General features: G+C 40.9%; 1 protein-coding gene across 7 annotated transcripts in view; it reads right to left on the bottom strand.

Annotated features, from left to right (window-relative positions):
- BRIP1 (BRCA1 interacting DNA helicase 1) overlaps positions 1–18460 on the bottom strand; it is a 250280-nt gene extending 231820 nt beyond the window's left edge. For 6 of the 7 annotated variants that reach the window (XR_012897052.1, XR_012897053.1, XR_012897055.1 and 3 more), the window contains exons 1-7: positions 18357–18460; positions 16328–16410; positions 15917–16048; positions 14292–14403; positions 10615–10809; positions 9424–9551; positions 4602–4724 (exon numbers count right to left, since the gene is read on the bottom strand). Coding sequence is in view for 1 of the 7 variants with exons in the window: in XM_075904714.1 (XP_075760829.1) it covers positions 4602–4724; positions 9424–9551; positions 10615–10809; positions 14292–14403; positions 15917–16009 (651 nt within the window). In the remaining 6 variants the exon portion in view is untranslated. Of the gene's footprint in view, positions 1–4601; positions 4725–9423; positions 9552–10614; positions 10810–14291; positions 14404–15916; positions 16049–16327; positions 16411–16939; positions 18018–18356 lie in introns of those variants that run through there. The other variant, XR_012897057.1, reaches the window with a different exon arrangement.
- Between the last annotated feature and the right edge of the window lie 155 nt (positions 18461–18615).

Here is an 18615-nt window from a genome sequence, read left to right as displayed (position 1 = left end):
TGTGACTTGCTTTTCTAGATTACTCAATTATAGCATTCCAATGAGAGAGCCATTTCAGAAATGGCTGATTATCTGCTCTTTTGTGGATGGGGAGAAGGGGGAATTCAGACTTTCCTATGACATCAGACTGGGTGTCCAAAAATTGAGGCACCCAAAATTATTTTTAAAAAATCTAAATAAATGAACTAAATGTTTAATTTAATTAAAATATCTAGCTCATTAACACTTTTATTTGTTGGTGGAGTGTGTTTGCTCAATTGCATAAATCAGAAAAGATTTGTCTTTCAATGAAATTGTATAATTTGGATAAACACAATACAAGCAAACTCTAATTTTAGAAAGGTATTGAAGGTATCAAGACCAAAGGTTTTCATACAAGTAGGGGGTTAATTCAATAAAAATCTTTAACAACAGAAATTTGGCTATTCTAGGACCTGAAAAGACATGATTTTTCCATATTTAGCCTCTACCTGTGAAGCAGTTGTACTGAAGGTATTTCCACTGATTTTCCATCACACCTCCACCCCCTGAAGTAGTACATGCTAAACACAGAATCAGTTTCATTGTGCAGTCACAAAATTTCGGTTAGATATTTAGAGCTGAAAAAAATCAATACATATTTCCTAATTTGTCAGTGAGACAGTTCTGAGGTCAACAACTCAGAACACAGAAGTAAAAATGCTCATTCCCATGATTAGTAAACATATTCTGTTCCCACCATGTAAGTGGATATATGAAACCTTCCTATGGCTGGACCATGAATCTAATACCGAAGAAATAAACCTGTGCATATTCCAACGAAGACACAGAAGTCTGTGAAGCCCTCATAGCAGGACAGTGGCCTATGACAGTGGCATAAAGCTCCAAGTAAACACAAAAAACAAAAACATGCCTTCCAGGGATGTCACAACTGAAATCTGTTCAGTGGAATTCAAATATTATATGAACACAATTTACATTTAGGATTATGCAAAGGGTTTGTTCTTTCCCTTTAATGTGACATGCGGCACAGGAACAGACGGGAAAAAAAAGCTATCATGCACTTATATATAGGTAAAGAGACTAAGAGGTAATCACGTTAGTCTGAAACTGTAAAAAACAACCAGCAGTCCTGCAGCACCTTAGAAACTAACAAATGTATTAGGTCATGAGCTTTTGTGGATAAAACCCAATTCACATAAGTTGGAGTGGAAATTACAGAATTCAGGATATATAATAAAGCAAAAAGTTACCAGTCAATTGTAGGACCACTGTTAATGAGGCTAATAAAGTCAGGGTGGATGTGTCTTATTCACAGTATTTGGTGTGGAGATGCAAATATCAAAGGCAGGAAAATTGCTTTTGTAGTGCATTATCCAGTTAAGATCTTTATTCAAGCCTAAGTTAATAGTATTGAACTTGTAAATTAACTACAGTTCAGCTGTCTCCCTATGTAATCGGGTGATAAAACTCTTTTGTTGAAGGCTGGCTGCTTTTAAATCCATTATTGAATGTCCAGGGAGGTTAAAATGTTCCCCTCTAGGTTTGTATATATGTTACCATTCCTGACACCTGATTTGTATTCATTTATCCTATGGCACAGAGACTGTCCCTGGTTTGACCCATATATATGGCAGTGAGGCACTGCTGGCAATTGCTGGCATATATCACATTATACAGGTATGAGAGCCCCTGATATTGTGGCTTATGAGCTTAGGTCCTGTGATGGTGTCACTTGTACAGATGTGTGGACAGAGTCGGGTTTAGCTCATAATCTAATAAATGTGTTAGTCTCTAAGATGCCACAGGACTGCTCACTGTTTCTATAAAAGTAAAAATTTTTGATTTTCTAAGTTACAGGGCTATGATTGCACCATAGCAGAAGGCAACATTTAAGTTAATTCTATATCCAGTAAACTGTGTAAATATGTAAGAATGGTAGAATACAGTAATAGTAAAATAAAATAGTTTTAACATTTTAGGCACTTGTGCACTTTACAGGGCAAGTTTTATCAAGCACAGAACGATTTTTATCAAGCACAGACAAACTGATGAACATGACTTGTTGTGGGGAGGAAAAGTCCACATCATTTTGTAAAGGGAAATCATGCCACATCAATCCATTAGAATTCCTTCAAGATGTCATCAAATATGGACAAGGTGATAAAGTTGTTACACTCTATTCACTGTAAGAAAGCTTTTGGCAAGTTTCCTCATCAAAGGCTCTTAAGAAAAGCAAGGACTGAAAGCATAAGACTGAAGGTTCTCTCATGGATCAGTAATTAGTTAATAGAAAACAAAAGGTAAGCATAAACAGCCAGTTTTCACAAAGCCCCAAGGATCAGTACGAGGAACAGTGCTGTTCAACATATTAAAAAATAATCTGTAAAAAGGACTAACCAGAGAGGTGGCAATGACTGAAGATGATACAAAATTGCTCAAGTTTCCTCATCAAAGGCTCTTAAGAAAAGCAAGGACTGAAAGCATAAGACTGAAGGTTCTCTCATGGATCAGTAATTAGTTAATAGAAAACAAAAGGTAAGCATAAACAGCCAGTTTTCACAAAGCCCCAAGGATCAGTACGAGGAACAGTGCTGTTCAACATATTAAAAAATAATCTGTAAAAAGGACTAACCAGAGAGGTGGCAATGACTGAAGATGATACAAAATTGCTCAAGATAGTTAAGTCCAAAGCAGGCTGTGAAGAGTTACAAAGGGATCTCACAAAACTGGGTGACTGGGCAACAAAATTCAGTGTTGATAAATGAAAAGCAATGTCCTTTGGAAAGCATAATCCCAACAATGCAGACAAAATTATGGAGTCTAAATTTGCTGTTACCACTCAGAAAAAGAGATTTTGGAGACACTGTTGATATTTCTTTTAAAACATGTGATTAGTGTGAAGCAACAATCAAAACAGCAAACTAAATATTAGGAACCATTAGGAAAGAGACAGAAAATTCCATAATGCCAGAAGAGGTAGAACTGGAAAAGGTACAGGAAAAAGCAACAAAAATGATTAGGTGTATGGAATAACTTCCATATGAGGAGAGATTAAAGAGAGACTAGGGCTGTTCATCTTGGAAAAGAGACGACTGAGGGGGGTATATGAAAGAGGTCTATAAAGTCATGAATGGTGTTGAGAAAATGAACAGGAAGAGTCATTCATACCTTCACATAATACATGAACCAGGGGTATCCAATGAAGTTAACAGGCAACAGATTTAAAACAAACATAAGGAAGTACTCTGTCACACCATGCACAGTCTACTTGTGAAACCTAATGCCAGGGGATGTTGTCAGGGCAAAAAATGTAACTGGGTTCAAAACGGATTAGATACATTCATAGAATACACGTCAATCAATGGCTATTGCCAAGATGCTCAGGGGCACAAACCCCATTCTCTGGATGCCCCAAAACCTATGATTGCTACAGTCTGGATCCAGACGACAGAGGATGGATCACTCAAATTCCCCTTTTCTATTCATTCTTTCTGAAGCATCTGGATACTACTGAGCAAGATGGACCATTGATCTGACCCAAAATGGCAATTTCTTATGTTAAGTGGGTTACTTCCTCAAATGAAAAAAAGACAAAACAGCAACAGCCTACCTCTAAGCACAAAAACAAATAAAAACCCTTCAAGTCTTACCCAAAATGATTCTGCACAAGTTCTCAGACCAACAATGAAGGCAGGGGTGAGCAAAAGGGCCTCCATGGGCCAGATCTGGCCTGCCAACAGAGTTGATCCGGCCCATGGAGGCCCTGCCGCTCCTCCATCCAAACGGGAATGGGGAGAAGCACATGAAGCTTTCTCCGCCCTGCCAAGAGCACGTAGTTCCTGGCAGGGCGGGAAAAGACTTTGCGCGCTCCCCCAGCCCCAAGCCTTGATTGGCCTGGGGGCAGGAGGAGGCGCACGCAAAATTTCCTCTGCCCTGCCCCCATCCTGAAGGAGCATGTGGCGCTTAGAAGCGCCACGTACTCCTGGCAAGGCAGAAGGAGGCTTCGCACACTCCCCCACCTCAGGCCAATCAGGGCCTGAGGGTGGGGGGACATGCAAAGTTTACTCTGCCTTGTCCCCACCCTGCAAGGAGTGTACAGTGCTTAGAAGTGCCATGCACTCCTGGCAGGGTGGAAGGAGACTTTGCATGCTCCCCACCCCCAGGCCTTGATTAGTCTCCTCCCAAAGTCAGGGGGCCTGGGCACCTAGGGGAAACCTCTGGGGTGGGACAAAGGTGCTCCCCCATCCCCAGACCAATTATGGTCATTGGGTGGGGAAGCAGGGAAGTATCCTTATGAGGCCCCACCCCTTGCGGTGCAGCCCAGGACCACTTCAAAAATTTCTGAAGTGGCCCCCCGCCAAAAATTATTGCCCGCTCCTAAGTTAAAGGATAGGACATTCCAGAATTGCAGACTCTTACCAGAAGACTTTCCCTCCAATTCTTTCTAGAATGAATCATGGGATAAGTCTGCAAAGTAACTTTAAGGTGCTAGATCGTGACGTAGCACAACACTTTCTGAGAATCATCTTATAAACTGGCCTTTTGTGCACAATTTCTTTATTAAAAAAAATGTTTGTTTCTTAAACTAAGAAATGTCCTACGAGATCCATACTACTTACTGTTTTGGGAGAAAATGAATTTTTTTCTGAATGAACAATCAGTTCTCCATTTCTTCGCTGTTGATAAACTTCTAGAGCATCAACAAACTTCACTCCTTTTGCAAAACAATGACGTTTTCTTATCTGTTGGGAAAACATGCAACATTCAAATGGATAGCAACAAAGATGCGGCATTACATCAGAGACTTAAACTAAACTAGTGGACAAACATTATTATAGTAATTTTAATTTTTTTTCTTCATTCTATACTTGTTTCAGAAACTCAGTGCATTGTTAATATCCACCAGTTTTTCCACATCTAACATAAGCTAACCAAAAATTAATAATTTAAGGAAAGTTAATTTAACATTTGTACATCTCAGTTATCAAGACAAATATATATCTTAACTTCTTTTAAAAAACATTTGGTTTTGCAAAATAAAAGCAATAAATGATCATGAATTATTTATATAACCGTGAAGTGATATTTGATTGAGCCTTCTTTAAGCAAAGTAAATTAACAATATGCCACCACCACTACCTTCCCTACTATAGAAACCTATGTCACAGGTTTGACATCTAGTTTCAAAGATGCAAATGGATGTTTATTTTGATGTACTCAATCACAGAACAAAGGGAAGTCCTGTGGCACCTTATAGACTAACAGATTTATTGGAGCATAAGCTTTCGTGGGCAAAGATCCACTTCATGATGCATCTGACAAAGTAGGTCTTTGCCCACGAAAACTTATGCTCCAATAAATCTGTTAGTCTGAATCTGCAAGAACAACGAGAAGTCCTGTGGCACCTTATAGACTAACACGGCTACCTCTCTGATACTTGTCATTAATCATAGAAGCTGAACTCATTTCTTGCAGAATTAGGCCACAACCTTACAAACATATGTAGCTCCTAAGTCCTACTGATGTCAATGGCTCTCTGGGTATAAGTATCTGTACTAGAGGATTCCAATATAGGACGGAGGCCAAGAGAAGCAAGTAGTGTTACAAATGAAAATTACTGAAAATTACTCCATGAATTATTATTAGTTTCAATGATATACTACATTAGACTAAAAGATTTCTGTGGAAAAGGAAGAAATTACTGCAGAAGAAAATGTTGGGACGTGAAGTCAGCTTCAAACATCTTAATTTGCCAAATATTTTGGAAACCAATAGACAAAAATAGTTAAATTCATAAATATAGAAGCTGGTTCTATTTCTGAAAGTTCCAGTGGAAAAATGAATAGCATATTAAATCAAAAAGAATTAGAATCCTTCAACAACAACAGTTTTTCTTTATTAATGAACTAGCACATTTACCCAGCTTTGCTCACATTCTTAAGGAAGAGCCCAGGATAGGGGACTAGGGATGTGGGGGATGCAGGAATCAGGGTCAGGTAGTGAGGACAGGCTCTGGGCAGGGGACAGTGTGTATAAGTAAGGTGATAGTTGGGGAGGCCAATACCTCCCCCCTCACCCTCAAGATTTGAACCAGGGCTGGTTGCTTTTTCTCTTCCTGTCCCTGTCAGGGAGTGAAAATAAAGTGTATAGCTCATGTGCCCCTTGTACTCCCCAGTCAGAGTGAGGAATGCTGCAAACTGTGCATTTTTCCCTGGCTCTCTGGCAAAAGGGAACAGCCAGTAATGTTCCTGTATGAACTGGGGGGAGCTTCAGGCCCCCCACCACTAGGCCTTCCTAAAGGGCACCTGCCTTATGATTCTGTCTCTTTTCTGTATGGCTTTATAAGCAACCCTATTCCAGGCACATCCCATTTTCCTGGCACAACCAAACCATTATGTTGCTTTAAGTTGTGATCAGAGGAAGCTGTGTACCAAATTTGGTCATCCTAGCTCTTATTGTTTAGGAGGAGATTTTTAACAATGACAGATATCTGTGATTAGTTCTCTTCTACAGCATGTCTTCTTGCATTATTTTCCATTGTTATATGTATTGATAAAACCTATAGGGTTGCCAAGCAATTAAAAAAATAATTGTGCTTAATCACAATTAAAAATAGTAAAATATCATGTATAAACTATTTTTGGATGTTTTTCACACTTTCAAATATATTGATTTCACTTACAACACAAAATACAAAATGCACAGTGCTCCCTTCATATTATAAATCTTTGGACTGTAAAAATAAAAAATTGTATTTTTCAATTCACTTAATAGGAGTACTGTACAGGCTGCACCTCTCCAGTCCAGCACTGTTGAGACCTGAACAGAGAATTTGTCAAACCATGGAAGGTCAATATTGTCGAGCAGCATTACCAACACCTTCCACTGCATACTGGGCTCTTTGAAGACATTTAGGGGGTAAATTAGAGCTAAGTAACAGCACAGAACTCTGAGAGCCAGGACTGGTGGCTGTACACAAACTTTATGGGACTATGGAGAAACATGGTCATACCCTTGATAACTGGACATTTGACTAACTAAAATAATGCCAAACTAGGGTTGCCAGGTGTCCAGTTTTTGCCCGGAAAGTCCAGTAATTGCACCTCTGTCCAGTTAAAAAAAAACAGAAAATACCGGACATGTAAAATGTCCGGTATTTTCTGTTTTTCTCAGATGGAAGGCAGGCGGATACATTTTTCCCCTGACGCATCTGGCAGGGGGAGCGGTGGAATTTAAAGGCGCATCAACTTTTTCTTTTCTCAACAAGTTTGGTCTCCTGTTTGTTTTTGGGGTTTTTTTTGCTCAACCAATTTTTTTCTCCGCCATGTTCGGGATTTTTTGTGAAAATATCTGGCAATCCTATGTCGGACCAAAAATGTTGAAAAAAAGAGAGTGTACCAGACCAGTGAGGTTCAACCTGTAGTTCAATCCCTTTATTATGAAAGTTGAACTTATAAATGTAGAATTATGTAGAAAAATAACTGGACTCAAAAATAAAAGTGTAAAACAGAGTCTACAGTCCACTCAATCCTACTTATTGTTCAGCCCATCATCCAAACAAGTTTATTTACATTTGCAGGAAATAAAGTTGCCCACTTCTTGTTTACAACATCCCCTGAAAGTGAGAACAGGCAATCACATAGCACTTTTGCAGCTGGAGTTGCAAAATATTTATGTGCCAGATGTGCTAAAGAGTAATATGTTCCTTCATGCTTCAGCCACCATTCCAGAAGACACATGTCCATGCTGATAATGGGTTCTGCTCGATAATGATCCAAAACAGTGCAGATCGATGAATGTTCATTTTCAGCATCTGAGGCAGATGCCACCATCAGAATGCTGATTTTTTTTTTTTTGATGGTTCAGATTCCATAGCATCTGTATTGAAGCATTGCTCTTTTAAAACTTAGGAAAGTATGTTCCATATCTCATTTTTCCTCAGATTTTGGAAGGCATGTCTGATCCTTAAATCTAGGATCTAGTGCTGAAGATATCTTTAGGAATGTCACACTGGTATCTTCTGTTCTGTTTTGTCAAATCAGTAGTGAAAGTGTTCTTAAAACAAACATGTGGTGGGTCATCATCCAGCACTGCTACAACAAGAAATATATTGGAGAATGCAAGAAGAACACACAGCAGAAGACATTGAATTCCCTGGGGGAGAATTGTATCACAAAATGAATTAATGCATTATATTTTTAACAAGTGTCATCAGCATGAGAGCATGTCTTCTGCAATGGTGTCTAAAGCATGAAGGGCATATGAATGTTGACTATCTCTGGCATGTTAATACTTTGCAGTGCTAGTTACAAAAGTGCCATGCAAAAGTCTGTTCCCACTTTCAGGTGATATTGTAAATAAGAAGTGTGCAACATTGTCTCCCATATATGTAAACAAACTTGCTTCTCTTAGCAATTGGCAGAACAACAAATAGGACTGAGTGAACTTTTAAGCTCTAAAGATATATATTGTTTTGTTTTTTAATTCAGTTATGTAATAAAAAAATCTACTTTGGTAAATTGTGCTTTTGTGATAAAGAGATTGCACTACAGTACTTGTATGAGGTGAAATGAAAACAACTATTTATTTTATAGTGCAAATATTTGTAATAAAAATAATAAAGTGAACACTGTTCATTTTATATTCTTTGTTGTCATTGAAATCAATGTATTTGAAAATGTAGGAAACAGCAAAAAAATGTAATACATTTCAATTGGTATTCAATTGTCTAATAGTGCAATTAAAACCACAATTAATGTTCTAAATTAATGGCATGAGTTAACTGTGATTAATCAATCAGAATAATTATTGTACAGACATACAATAGAAATATACATGAAATGAATGGCAAGGAAACAAATTCATCCTATAGGTAATTACTCTTCAAACAAGTTAAAAGTAGTTTTCTGATGCAATAATATTAAAACACAATACAATGACAACTAAAGTGCACCTCAGTAATACAAAAAAGCTAAGGCATTTGTGATACCAATACTGACCATATAACAGAAACTTTAGAGAAATTTCATCCTATGTAAAAAGCTAGTGATAAGAATTTGGTGGGATATCAAGAGGCTTGATAATGTATATTAGATTATTAGCACATATGTGGAAGAGCATTTAAATGCCTAAGAATTCTTTTCTTTGACTTAATGTTTAACAGCAATTATTGGTGAGCAGGCTTCAGAGTTTACAGTATTTAAATTTTCTATGTACTAGCATGCACCAAGTAATTTATCTCTAACAAGCTATTGTGGAAATTTAAAAACAACAATGGACTCCTTTGTAGCAATAGTAAAAACAAATAAAAAAGTAATAAGCTAATTTATGGCTGTGACATTACCAGCTAATCTCGACTTCTAGTACTGAAATAGTGATTGATATTAGACAATCTTGTTTAATTATGCCTGGATTATTTTAATGCCAATACATTTTGCTCACCTGCTGCTCAGTTTCTAATAAACGTATCCTTTTCCTGTCTACTTGAAAGTCGTCATTTTCATCTTTATGTAAAGATGCCCATTTTTTTGCAGATAATTTTGAAGACAGTGTGACTTTTCCACTATGTTCTGTAACAGGAGTATTCATTACCACAAGAGCATTAAATAAATGTAAATAACATTTCCAGTCATGAAACTTATTCAGAAAAAATAGTTGAGACTCATGTTGGACAGTAATATTGGTAAACCTTTCTGGACCCTGTCTTCCATCACTACAATGCAGGCAAATTTATACAGGAACAATCATTAGCATAGTAGCAAAATGCTAAATTGCATGAAAAAAATTGTTTCCTGAGGGAGGCTTCCTAACAGAAGAAACATAACAAGCATGATACTAGCTATTAAGTTTCCCTTCTAAGATTGATTTCCTCTATATTGATAAGGAAAAGATACATTTTTAATTGCACCGTTGGTAAATGATACATGGTTTGAAAATGTCAATCATTAACAGGTGATAAAATTAACTTTTTTTACTTTGAAACAGCAATGAAGGGCACAGCAAGTGGTGTTTGGCAGAGATCAGTTTTGGGACCGAATCTGTTCAATATCTTCATCAACAATTTAGATAATGGCAGGCCTGGAGTACCCCCCAACGTAAGGCAGTGGGCTGCTCTGGCCAAACTGGCCCGCCATGGGTGGGAGGCACCCACTCTTTCCAGCCTAGAGCACCCATAGAGTTCTCCAGCACCTCTGACTAAAGTCATAATGCTGAACTGTGACAGCACAATCAGTGAAATAGCCACAGACTGTCATCAGTAACAGAGGGTTTGTAGATTCACTATAGAATTAGGCAAAAAGAAAGATAAGAATGCAGTAGAAAAAAAACCTTCAATAAAATCAAGGAAATGTGGAATTACAGAAAAAATTACACTGATTGTTTATGTATTTAATTATTAAATTTAGATGTCTGTTTCCTCCACACAAATTAATATGATTTGGACACTTGGAAAGAACAGGGAACTTTAAAGCCAGGAGCCATTAATGACCTAGAAAAAACATGAGGGGGACAGCATGATGAAAGAAGCATTTTTGGTTCACTGCTGACTTGTGTAGCATTGGCAATCATAAGACAAATGAGAACCCACAATCTGAATACTCAGCAAAAAAGCAGAAAAAAATACTCAAAAGTTACCTTTGTCTGTTGAGACTGTTTCACTTTTTATGGAAGTTGCTGCTTTACAATCAGTGAAAGAACAAGAGGCACCTTGGTTCACATCTGCAGAAGTGTCATTAGACACTGCCTGGGAATGGCATCTACAGTGACATGGCAAAGATGGCTCTGGTTTTTTGCATTCCTTTTCACATGAGAACTCATCCAGTGACTTCTCTAAAAGCAGGACAGGAGAAGGTCATTCTTCTCTTATAAAACTATAACCACTATTGTAGAATTAGGCTCTCCAATACAATAGGAACAAGTAGGTAACAGTCAATTTTGTTGGGGCTACAGCTTCTAGTCCAGGGGTGGGCAATAATTTTTGATGGAGGGGGCACTCCAAGAATTTGGCAAGTGGCTGAGGGCTGCACTCTCTCATTATGTTAATGGAAGAGATGCAAGGGTCGGGGATGGAGGTTGGGTGCAGATGTGAGCTTGGGAATGAAGGAGAGGATAATGACCTGGGGCAACAGACTGGGATAAGGAGGCAGTGCAGGGTCTGGGAGCAGAGTGTGACCTGTGATAGAGGTGCAGGGGTTTGGGTTGTGACCTGGGACAAGGGATTAGGGTGCAGGGTCTGGGAGAGGTATGGGTGCAGGAGAGGATTCTGGCCTGGGGGAGGGGTGCAAGAGGAGGGAATGCAGGGCCTGGGAGGGGTTGTGACCTGAGACAGAAGTGCAGGAAAGGGTGCAGGGATCTGAGTTGTGCCAGGGACAGCAGATAGAGGTACAAGGTCTGAGAGGGGGTTGTGACCCCAGGAGGAGTTTAGGAGGGAATGCAGTACTGGGAAGGTGTATGGGGCCTGGAGAAGGGGTGCAGAAGGTTTGGGTTACATGAGGTAGGGGGGACAAAAGGGAGAAGAGGGTTGAGGGAGGGAGAGGCTGAGGTGCCAGAGGCAGGCTGTGGCTGGGAAACCTTACCTGGCTCCCAGCCAGCAGCCCAGCAAGTTCCTTAGACAGGGTCCCTGCCTTCCAGGCCCTATACTGATCAGGGGAGCTGCAGAGGCCATATTTACTGCCCTGTATTGAATGCTGTAAGCCCGAGGGATGAGGGGCACTTCACATGCAGTCTGTCCTGCAAACAGACAGTTGCTTTTGGCTGAAATTGGCCAATAGGAGCTACTGGAGGTAGGAGCAGCTTGAGAAGCCTGTCTCCCCACCCTCCAGCCTCTCAACATTCAGAAACACAAATGGCCCTGCAGACAGCTTTCCTGAGTGATGAGTGGGGGTGGGGCAGGCAGGGAGCTGTCTGAGGCTCTCTCAGGCCACATCCAGCATCTTGGTGGGCTGGACCAGCCCACAGATTATATTTTGCCCAGCCCTGTTCTAGTCACTCTCTCCATAGCAGTTACACACCTTTACAAACTAGCTACGTGGAAGTCACTTACAGAAACCCTACCCATTCAGCTCCAAAAAAAGTACAATAGTCCCTCTGAGTTAGTGTTAAAATTATATAATACACAGGATAAGGAAAGAGTGTCTATACAGCTGGGATAGAGCTTAAAAGTACAAAGGCTTGTTTAAAAGTAATTCAATATACTTATTATATAATCAGCAATAACCGAGAACAGATTAATAATTTAATAGTACAATTTAGATATTAGCATCCAAGTATTGGGGGTACATCACTCATGAAAAGCTATACAGAGAGTTGGTTGTAAAACACACATATAAGAAAGTGTGGAAATTGTCCCTCAGTAATGGAGCATTTAGAATACGTTATCCTTTAGCAGATATAATCCAGAGAAATATTTCCATTACTTTTCAATTTCACTTCTCATCAGTACACCAGCTCATTTCTCTTGGTATAGCCAAGGTCCTATGATGCGTTCTAGCTAGATGTGATAGCATCAAACACCATGAATTGCAGCATCATACGAACGTAAGGTTGACTAAGTCTGCATTCTGGCAACACATGCTCAATGCTTGGGTCCCATGCACCCAGAGCACTGACAATCTGAGCATGAGTTTGGTTCTCATAGCTTCTAGTATCAACCACTGGCATAAGGACTAAGATGGAGATTTAGCTCTATTCCTGAAACTAGTTTTCTGAGGTTATCCACTGACTTAGTTTATGTAAGAATGCAGACAACCCTGGTCAATTTAAACTGGACATATGGGCATTTTGAGTCTAGCCTATCAAGTTACTTTCCTATCATGCTAATAATATGTTTGTTTTAATTTAGATTAATTCAGTAATAGCTGTAATGCAAGAAATCTTCTAAAAGCTGCTCTCAGCATTCCTGTAGGCCCTGTGTTAACTTGACTTATGTCTGGGTTCAGGTGTAATACACTATGCCTTATGTCTGCCCAAGTTTGTGAAGGCCCGCTAATACTAACACAGCAGCACTCAAGTCCTTGGGGGAGGGCTTTGCCATTAACCCCCCAGGGTACAGGTCCATGCCCTTTTCTAGCAGGGACCAAGACATGTTGGTATATAACAGTCTAGCAAAAGCCCCAAATTAGTGGTCCTGCTGCTTGTGCCTGTCTGTGGGCATATACTGCTTGCCTTCCCCCCACACTGCCAACCACAAGCATGTTGGTGCCATGTACTGACTGGGCTGTGTGGCCGTCCAGATTCCATTAGGTGTAGGAGCAGCATGGGGGAAGTACAGCCCAGCCCTAGGCTGTCTCGTGAGTCGGGTTCTCCTGCAGTTCAGTGGCTCCTGCTGTAGGGTATAACAAGATGGAACAGCCTCTGAATGCACTTTCCAATGAGTGCCATGTCTGTATTACCACCAATTAGAGGGCAGGGTTGCACTTGAATGAAAGAACATACCTACGCTCACAGTCCAGGTCAAGTAATATGGGTTTATATTTGATCTTTTGTCCATGCTGCAACATATCGTCTGCAAGATCAGCAGAAGCTAAGGTAGCAGATTTCCGTGGTTGAGACAGTTTCACCCAGATACCGGTCATAGTTTATTTATGGTTTCCTGGGACTGAAAAAGGGGAACTTAGGTCTGGACCTTTCACCCGCACAGGACGGTACGAAAAATACCCTCAGAATCAACAGATGTATTATTATATAAAAGTCCCAAATGATTGGTTCGGGCTGAGTTGAGTAATCAGGACACCTGTTGCGACAGATAACCACAAAGGCCCCGGCAACAAATTGACGTATATGATAATAAGTTAAGAGCAATGATACACTGACCAATAGGAAAAGAACACTTCAGCATTAGAAACATCCCCTATCGAATATGCATAAAACATGTTAGCGTCAGCGTTACTTAGTATAAAAGTGGGACCCCAGTCCAGGTGCAATAGGGAGGAGAAAATGTCATCTTTGGAAGGGCCAGAAGCATGGCCCCTGGTGATAGGGAAGGTAAAGAAAATGAGAAAGATGATGGGCTAACACCTAAGATTGTTCTAGAAGGAATGATGTAAGTATATGGTATGGAAATATGGATGGACATTCCCTGTCTTATGAAATTGGGGTGTTTGTGACTGTGCCAACTGTATTCATAAACTATAAATATTGTAAATATACAAGAGTTTCTATATTGTGAGTGTTGCAACCATGCACATCAGGGTTCCCAATCATAGTATAATTGAATACTGGGCCTGATCCTGGGACAAAAAACCTGTCAACCCTAAAGGTGGGTCATTAGAATTTAAACATAATCTTAGATCAGGCTACATGAGATGACTTACCGTGAAGAGACTGCTGCCATGACAATACAGAACATAGTAACGCCAAACTTTTACCACTTCCTGTGGGGCTCTCCAACAAACAATGTTGCCTGGAATTTAGCCCTTTAACAATCTGAAAGAAAAAAATAAAAAGTGAACTGCTCAGAAAAATAAATTAGTATTCATGTTCTCTCTTTGGGAAGGGAAGGACTATATTTATATTAAGGATGCTAAATTTAGATTAATCAACTAACCTAAGAGTCAACGTAATTTGCATCGACTATTCAATTAGTTGATAAAGGCGCCTCTGCCTTTGAAATGTAGCAGCAGTCCTGCTGACGCTTGCTACATGTCAAAGGTGGAAGCGCCACAGGGAGCACAGCCAGTGGGAGGACTCAAGCAGTCCCCCGCTGGCCCCACGCTCCCTGCTTTTTAAAAGTAGACGGTATCTTGTACATTTCAAAAGCCCTGCTCTTCCTACATTTCAAAGGCGGAAGTGCTGACAGTTCGCCACTGTGCCTCTGCCCCTTCTCCCCACACAGACAGTGCTGTGGGGAACCGGCTTTTAAGCCAGCTCCCCCAGCACTAGATCCTGCTCCCCACCCTTGCTCCCTCTCTCAGAGAGGCAGCAGGGAGGGAGTAGTAGAGTCACTAGTTTTATGTTTATCACATTCCCATCAGCAAAGTGCAGTAAAGCTTCTGTGTCAGCAACAAGACAGCAATTAAGACAGAAAGAGAAGAACTCCAGCTGAAGCCACAGGGATTTTTTTTAAGATAGGCTGACAATAGTTTCCTAAATGAAATTTGATAAAGTCAAAAACAAATCTTCCAGGACCACAAGTGGTCATTAGCTCTTGGTTTTCTCTCAACCACAGACATTTGTAACATCTCTCACTGCACTGGGACATAGGTTCAGTAGTGACTCAAATGTCACCTCAGACCTACCTCCCCAAATACCATCAACATCTGATGGAGCTTGTCTACACTTGAAACACTACAGCAGCACAGCGCTTCACTGTAGACAGTAACTGCACGTAAATAATCTATCTACGTGATAGGTGATAGTTACATAAATGGATAATTCTTCTGTCAACCTAGGACCATTTACATTGAGATTAGGTCATCTGAATGATGTCACTCAGTGATGTAGTTGGGTTAATGTTAGTGTAGACCAGGCCCATGTAAGAGTCTGTTTATCCTCAGTGACAAAGGAGCAAAGAATGATGGCAGGCCATTAAATGCTTCTGTGTCATAATTAAATTTAATAAAATGTGGAAGATAAAACATCTCCTCCTTCAATAAAATGAAAATTTATTGGGTTGGTACTATATCTTTTGATCAAAAGATGACAGGCATTTTGCTGAAGCCTTTTCCTTTTGCATTCCTATTGCATTTGCAGTATCAAATAACTTTTATCTAATTAAGTAGGCATGCGTTATGTGCACATCCTTTCAACGTACATTTAGTATAAACATTTGGGCATATGTATTCACTCTACTACTCCAAAAATGTAACTGAGCTTCCCCCACATACATGGAGACACTGGAGGTTCTTATTTGGTATCTGAATTCCCTTCTATGTATTGAACACTATAGCACTATATATACACTATTAAAGCAATAGATTTCAATGACAAGTTTACTTACTGAATTCATCATAGCAAGCTGTGAGGGGTAAGCCTTGCAAGGAAAGTTAATCTTCACCCCACCAATGGTATATTCTGATGCCACTGAAGACATTGTCAAGGTTCTTTTCCTTTATTTATTTCAAATTTACGTCTGCAATAACAAATGAGAAATGTTGACAAATCAACTCTACCTCTGCACTTATCAAAAAGCTGCAAACATAAGGCACCAGATAACACTGAGTATAAATGGTTACAGTGATTTAGGGACTAGGTGGGTCAGGATATTGGCAATGGTGGGATATAGCGCTTTACACCTACAGGTCACCAGTTCAAATTTAGCCCATCTTAGTAATGACAGCAAGTTATTACCATTTGATGGCTTTTCAGTAATTTAACACAATAATAATTACTAACATACTGTATGTATTACCTTTTGGAATGTAGCCACTCAAACTGAACTTTGGCCAGGATATTGGATTAGCACCCCAACTCCTGTGAATAGCAGTCTGGGATCTTTAATAATAAGAAACAAACAGTTCCTCAGTTTTACAAACACACTCTATTTAGCTTGAACCCCAAGACAGTGAGCCCTGTACTTACATGGCTGAGAACAATGGTTTCCAGACAAGATTTTCCATCTTTATAACATTGTATAAACATTACAAGACACACTATACCATCTAAGCATTAAATGTTTTAAATAAACAGTTCATACCTGTTATTACTAATAATGAAACTATTAAGAGAGAAAAATAATTTACTTATCCCTATTTACATAGTATTAACTTCTTGAACTCATTCCACTTAGGCAATGAAAAGTAAGAGTTGAAAATGCTGTATAGTCAGTTTCACTTTCATGTTCAAAAGCTGCAATGTTTGGATTTCAAACACTGGAGAGGAAATACAGGGTAGCTTGTTTATAAATAACTAACTAACTGCCATTTTTTAAGCTTGAAGGAAACAATTCCCTCCCACGGGTCTTTGGTTATACAAAAGCTTCTTTTTAAAAAGTTAAAATTTGGGAACAAATTTTGCAACATACCTTTCATTGATTAATTCTCTAACTGAAGAGTTTCAGGGGGCTTCCACCAAAAAGCTATCATAATGACTAGTATAACACAGCCCCACCATAAACCATCTCACAGGAATGAATGGAATGTGACAATCTACCATTACCCCCACTACCAAAAGAGATGGTCCCTATTGCCAAATTTAGAATACAGCTGTCAAAAAATTGTTATAATTGTATCCATACAGGCTAGCCATCATACATTTTAGTAGTTACACACTAGCTCCCGGGGAGTGTGGCCAGCAGCCAGTGTGCTCCCAACTGCAGTGCCCACTCCCATAGCCATATTTTAAGCTGCCAGCAGCCAGCACATGCCAAAGGCCATATTTTAAGCTGGCTCCCAGTGCATACCTGCTCCCACCTGTCACCCAGCTCCCAATGAGCCAGCTGCTGCCTCTAGTACAGGGACAGCCACCAACTCCCTAGGAGCCAGGCTGTAACTATTTGATTAACTAATAAGCTCATTACCCATTTAAATGGCTACACACTCATATCTCCAGTTTAGAAAGTGATTCCTCAAATATACTCAGAAAGGCACAGTCCCTCTTAAGCAAAGAATGATTTGTATTACACCCAAAGTTGCTAAACTTTGTTTTTGCAAGAAAACAAGGTCCCTAGTTGAAACGCTTCAGCTCTAAATAGTCAAATAAACAAGCAAGGGCTGCAGGGAGAGGGCTGCAGGACACAGTCCCCAGCTTATTTAGCCTGTTGATCTTGTGGGGGTTGGTTTCATTTTGCAACTTACAAACAGTAAAACAGTTTTGTATTGAAACTGATGCGCTAGTAAAACGTTTTGTGGGAGTGAGATGGGAACAAGGCGCCCGCCCTAACTTTTTTTTTTGGGGGGGGGGGGTGGAACAGCAGGAGGGTAACGTTGGTTTGCTTTTTTATTTTCTTACTCGCTTCACATATTTTCTCCCACCCTAAAAAGAACAAATTGGGGAGGGGGAGCTTGTGTGTGTCGGGGGGGGGGGATCGCTGCACATTCCTCAAGGAAGATTTCAGGGGTTTGTGCCGATTCCCTGAGCTGAGCAGAGGGGAGGGGAGGCAGCCAAGGGGTCTGCCCCATAAGCCTCCCCGGGGGGGGGGGGGGGGATAGCCCAGTGTCTGCTCCCCCCTTGTGGCCCCCTGGTGGGGATGGCCCAGGGGTGCGGGGCAGTGGAGAGGCGCCACAAACGCCCCCCCCCCTCCCCGAACAAGAGCTGCCCGCCCCAGGCCAGGACACGGGAAGCTCCCGCAGCCCCAGCGCGGAAGGAGGCCGGTCCCACAGCGCACTCCCCTCCCCCAACTCCATTTTGAATTCCCGTCCGGCAGCTGGCCACGCCCCCCGGCCCGTACCCGCGGGAGGAGCGGGGGGGAGAGAAGCTCCAGCTCTGCCCGGGCCACTTACCTCAGCGAGAGCGGCCGAGCCCACCCGCCCGTCAGTTCCTTCAAGTCTTCCCGCCTCCGGGTCGCCCACCCCACCAATCACAGCGGACAGGAAGCCGCTCCGCCGCAGCCAATCAGCAGCCGCCGCCCGCCAAAGAGCTCCCGCCTCCGCCCCTCGAGCCTGCCGCCAACCACCGAGGCCCACATTGGTGCCCAGCAGGCGCCTGAAGTTGCCTAGGTAACCAAGGGCAGGGGCGGTGGCGCTGAGCTCTGCCCCGCCC

The sequence above is a fragment of the Pelodiscus sinensis genome, chromosome 21 (genome assembly GCF_049634645.1).
Source record: "Pelodiscus sinensis isolate JC-2024 chromosome 21, ASM4963464v1, whole genome shotgun sequence".
Taxonomy (NCBI): Eukaryota; Metazoa; Chordata; order Testudines; family Trionychidae; genus Pelodiscus; species Pelodiscus sinensis.
The sequence above is the reverse complement of the archived record's forward strand: the minus strand, read 5'-3'. Positions and strand labels throughout refer to the sequence as shown.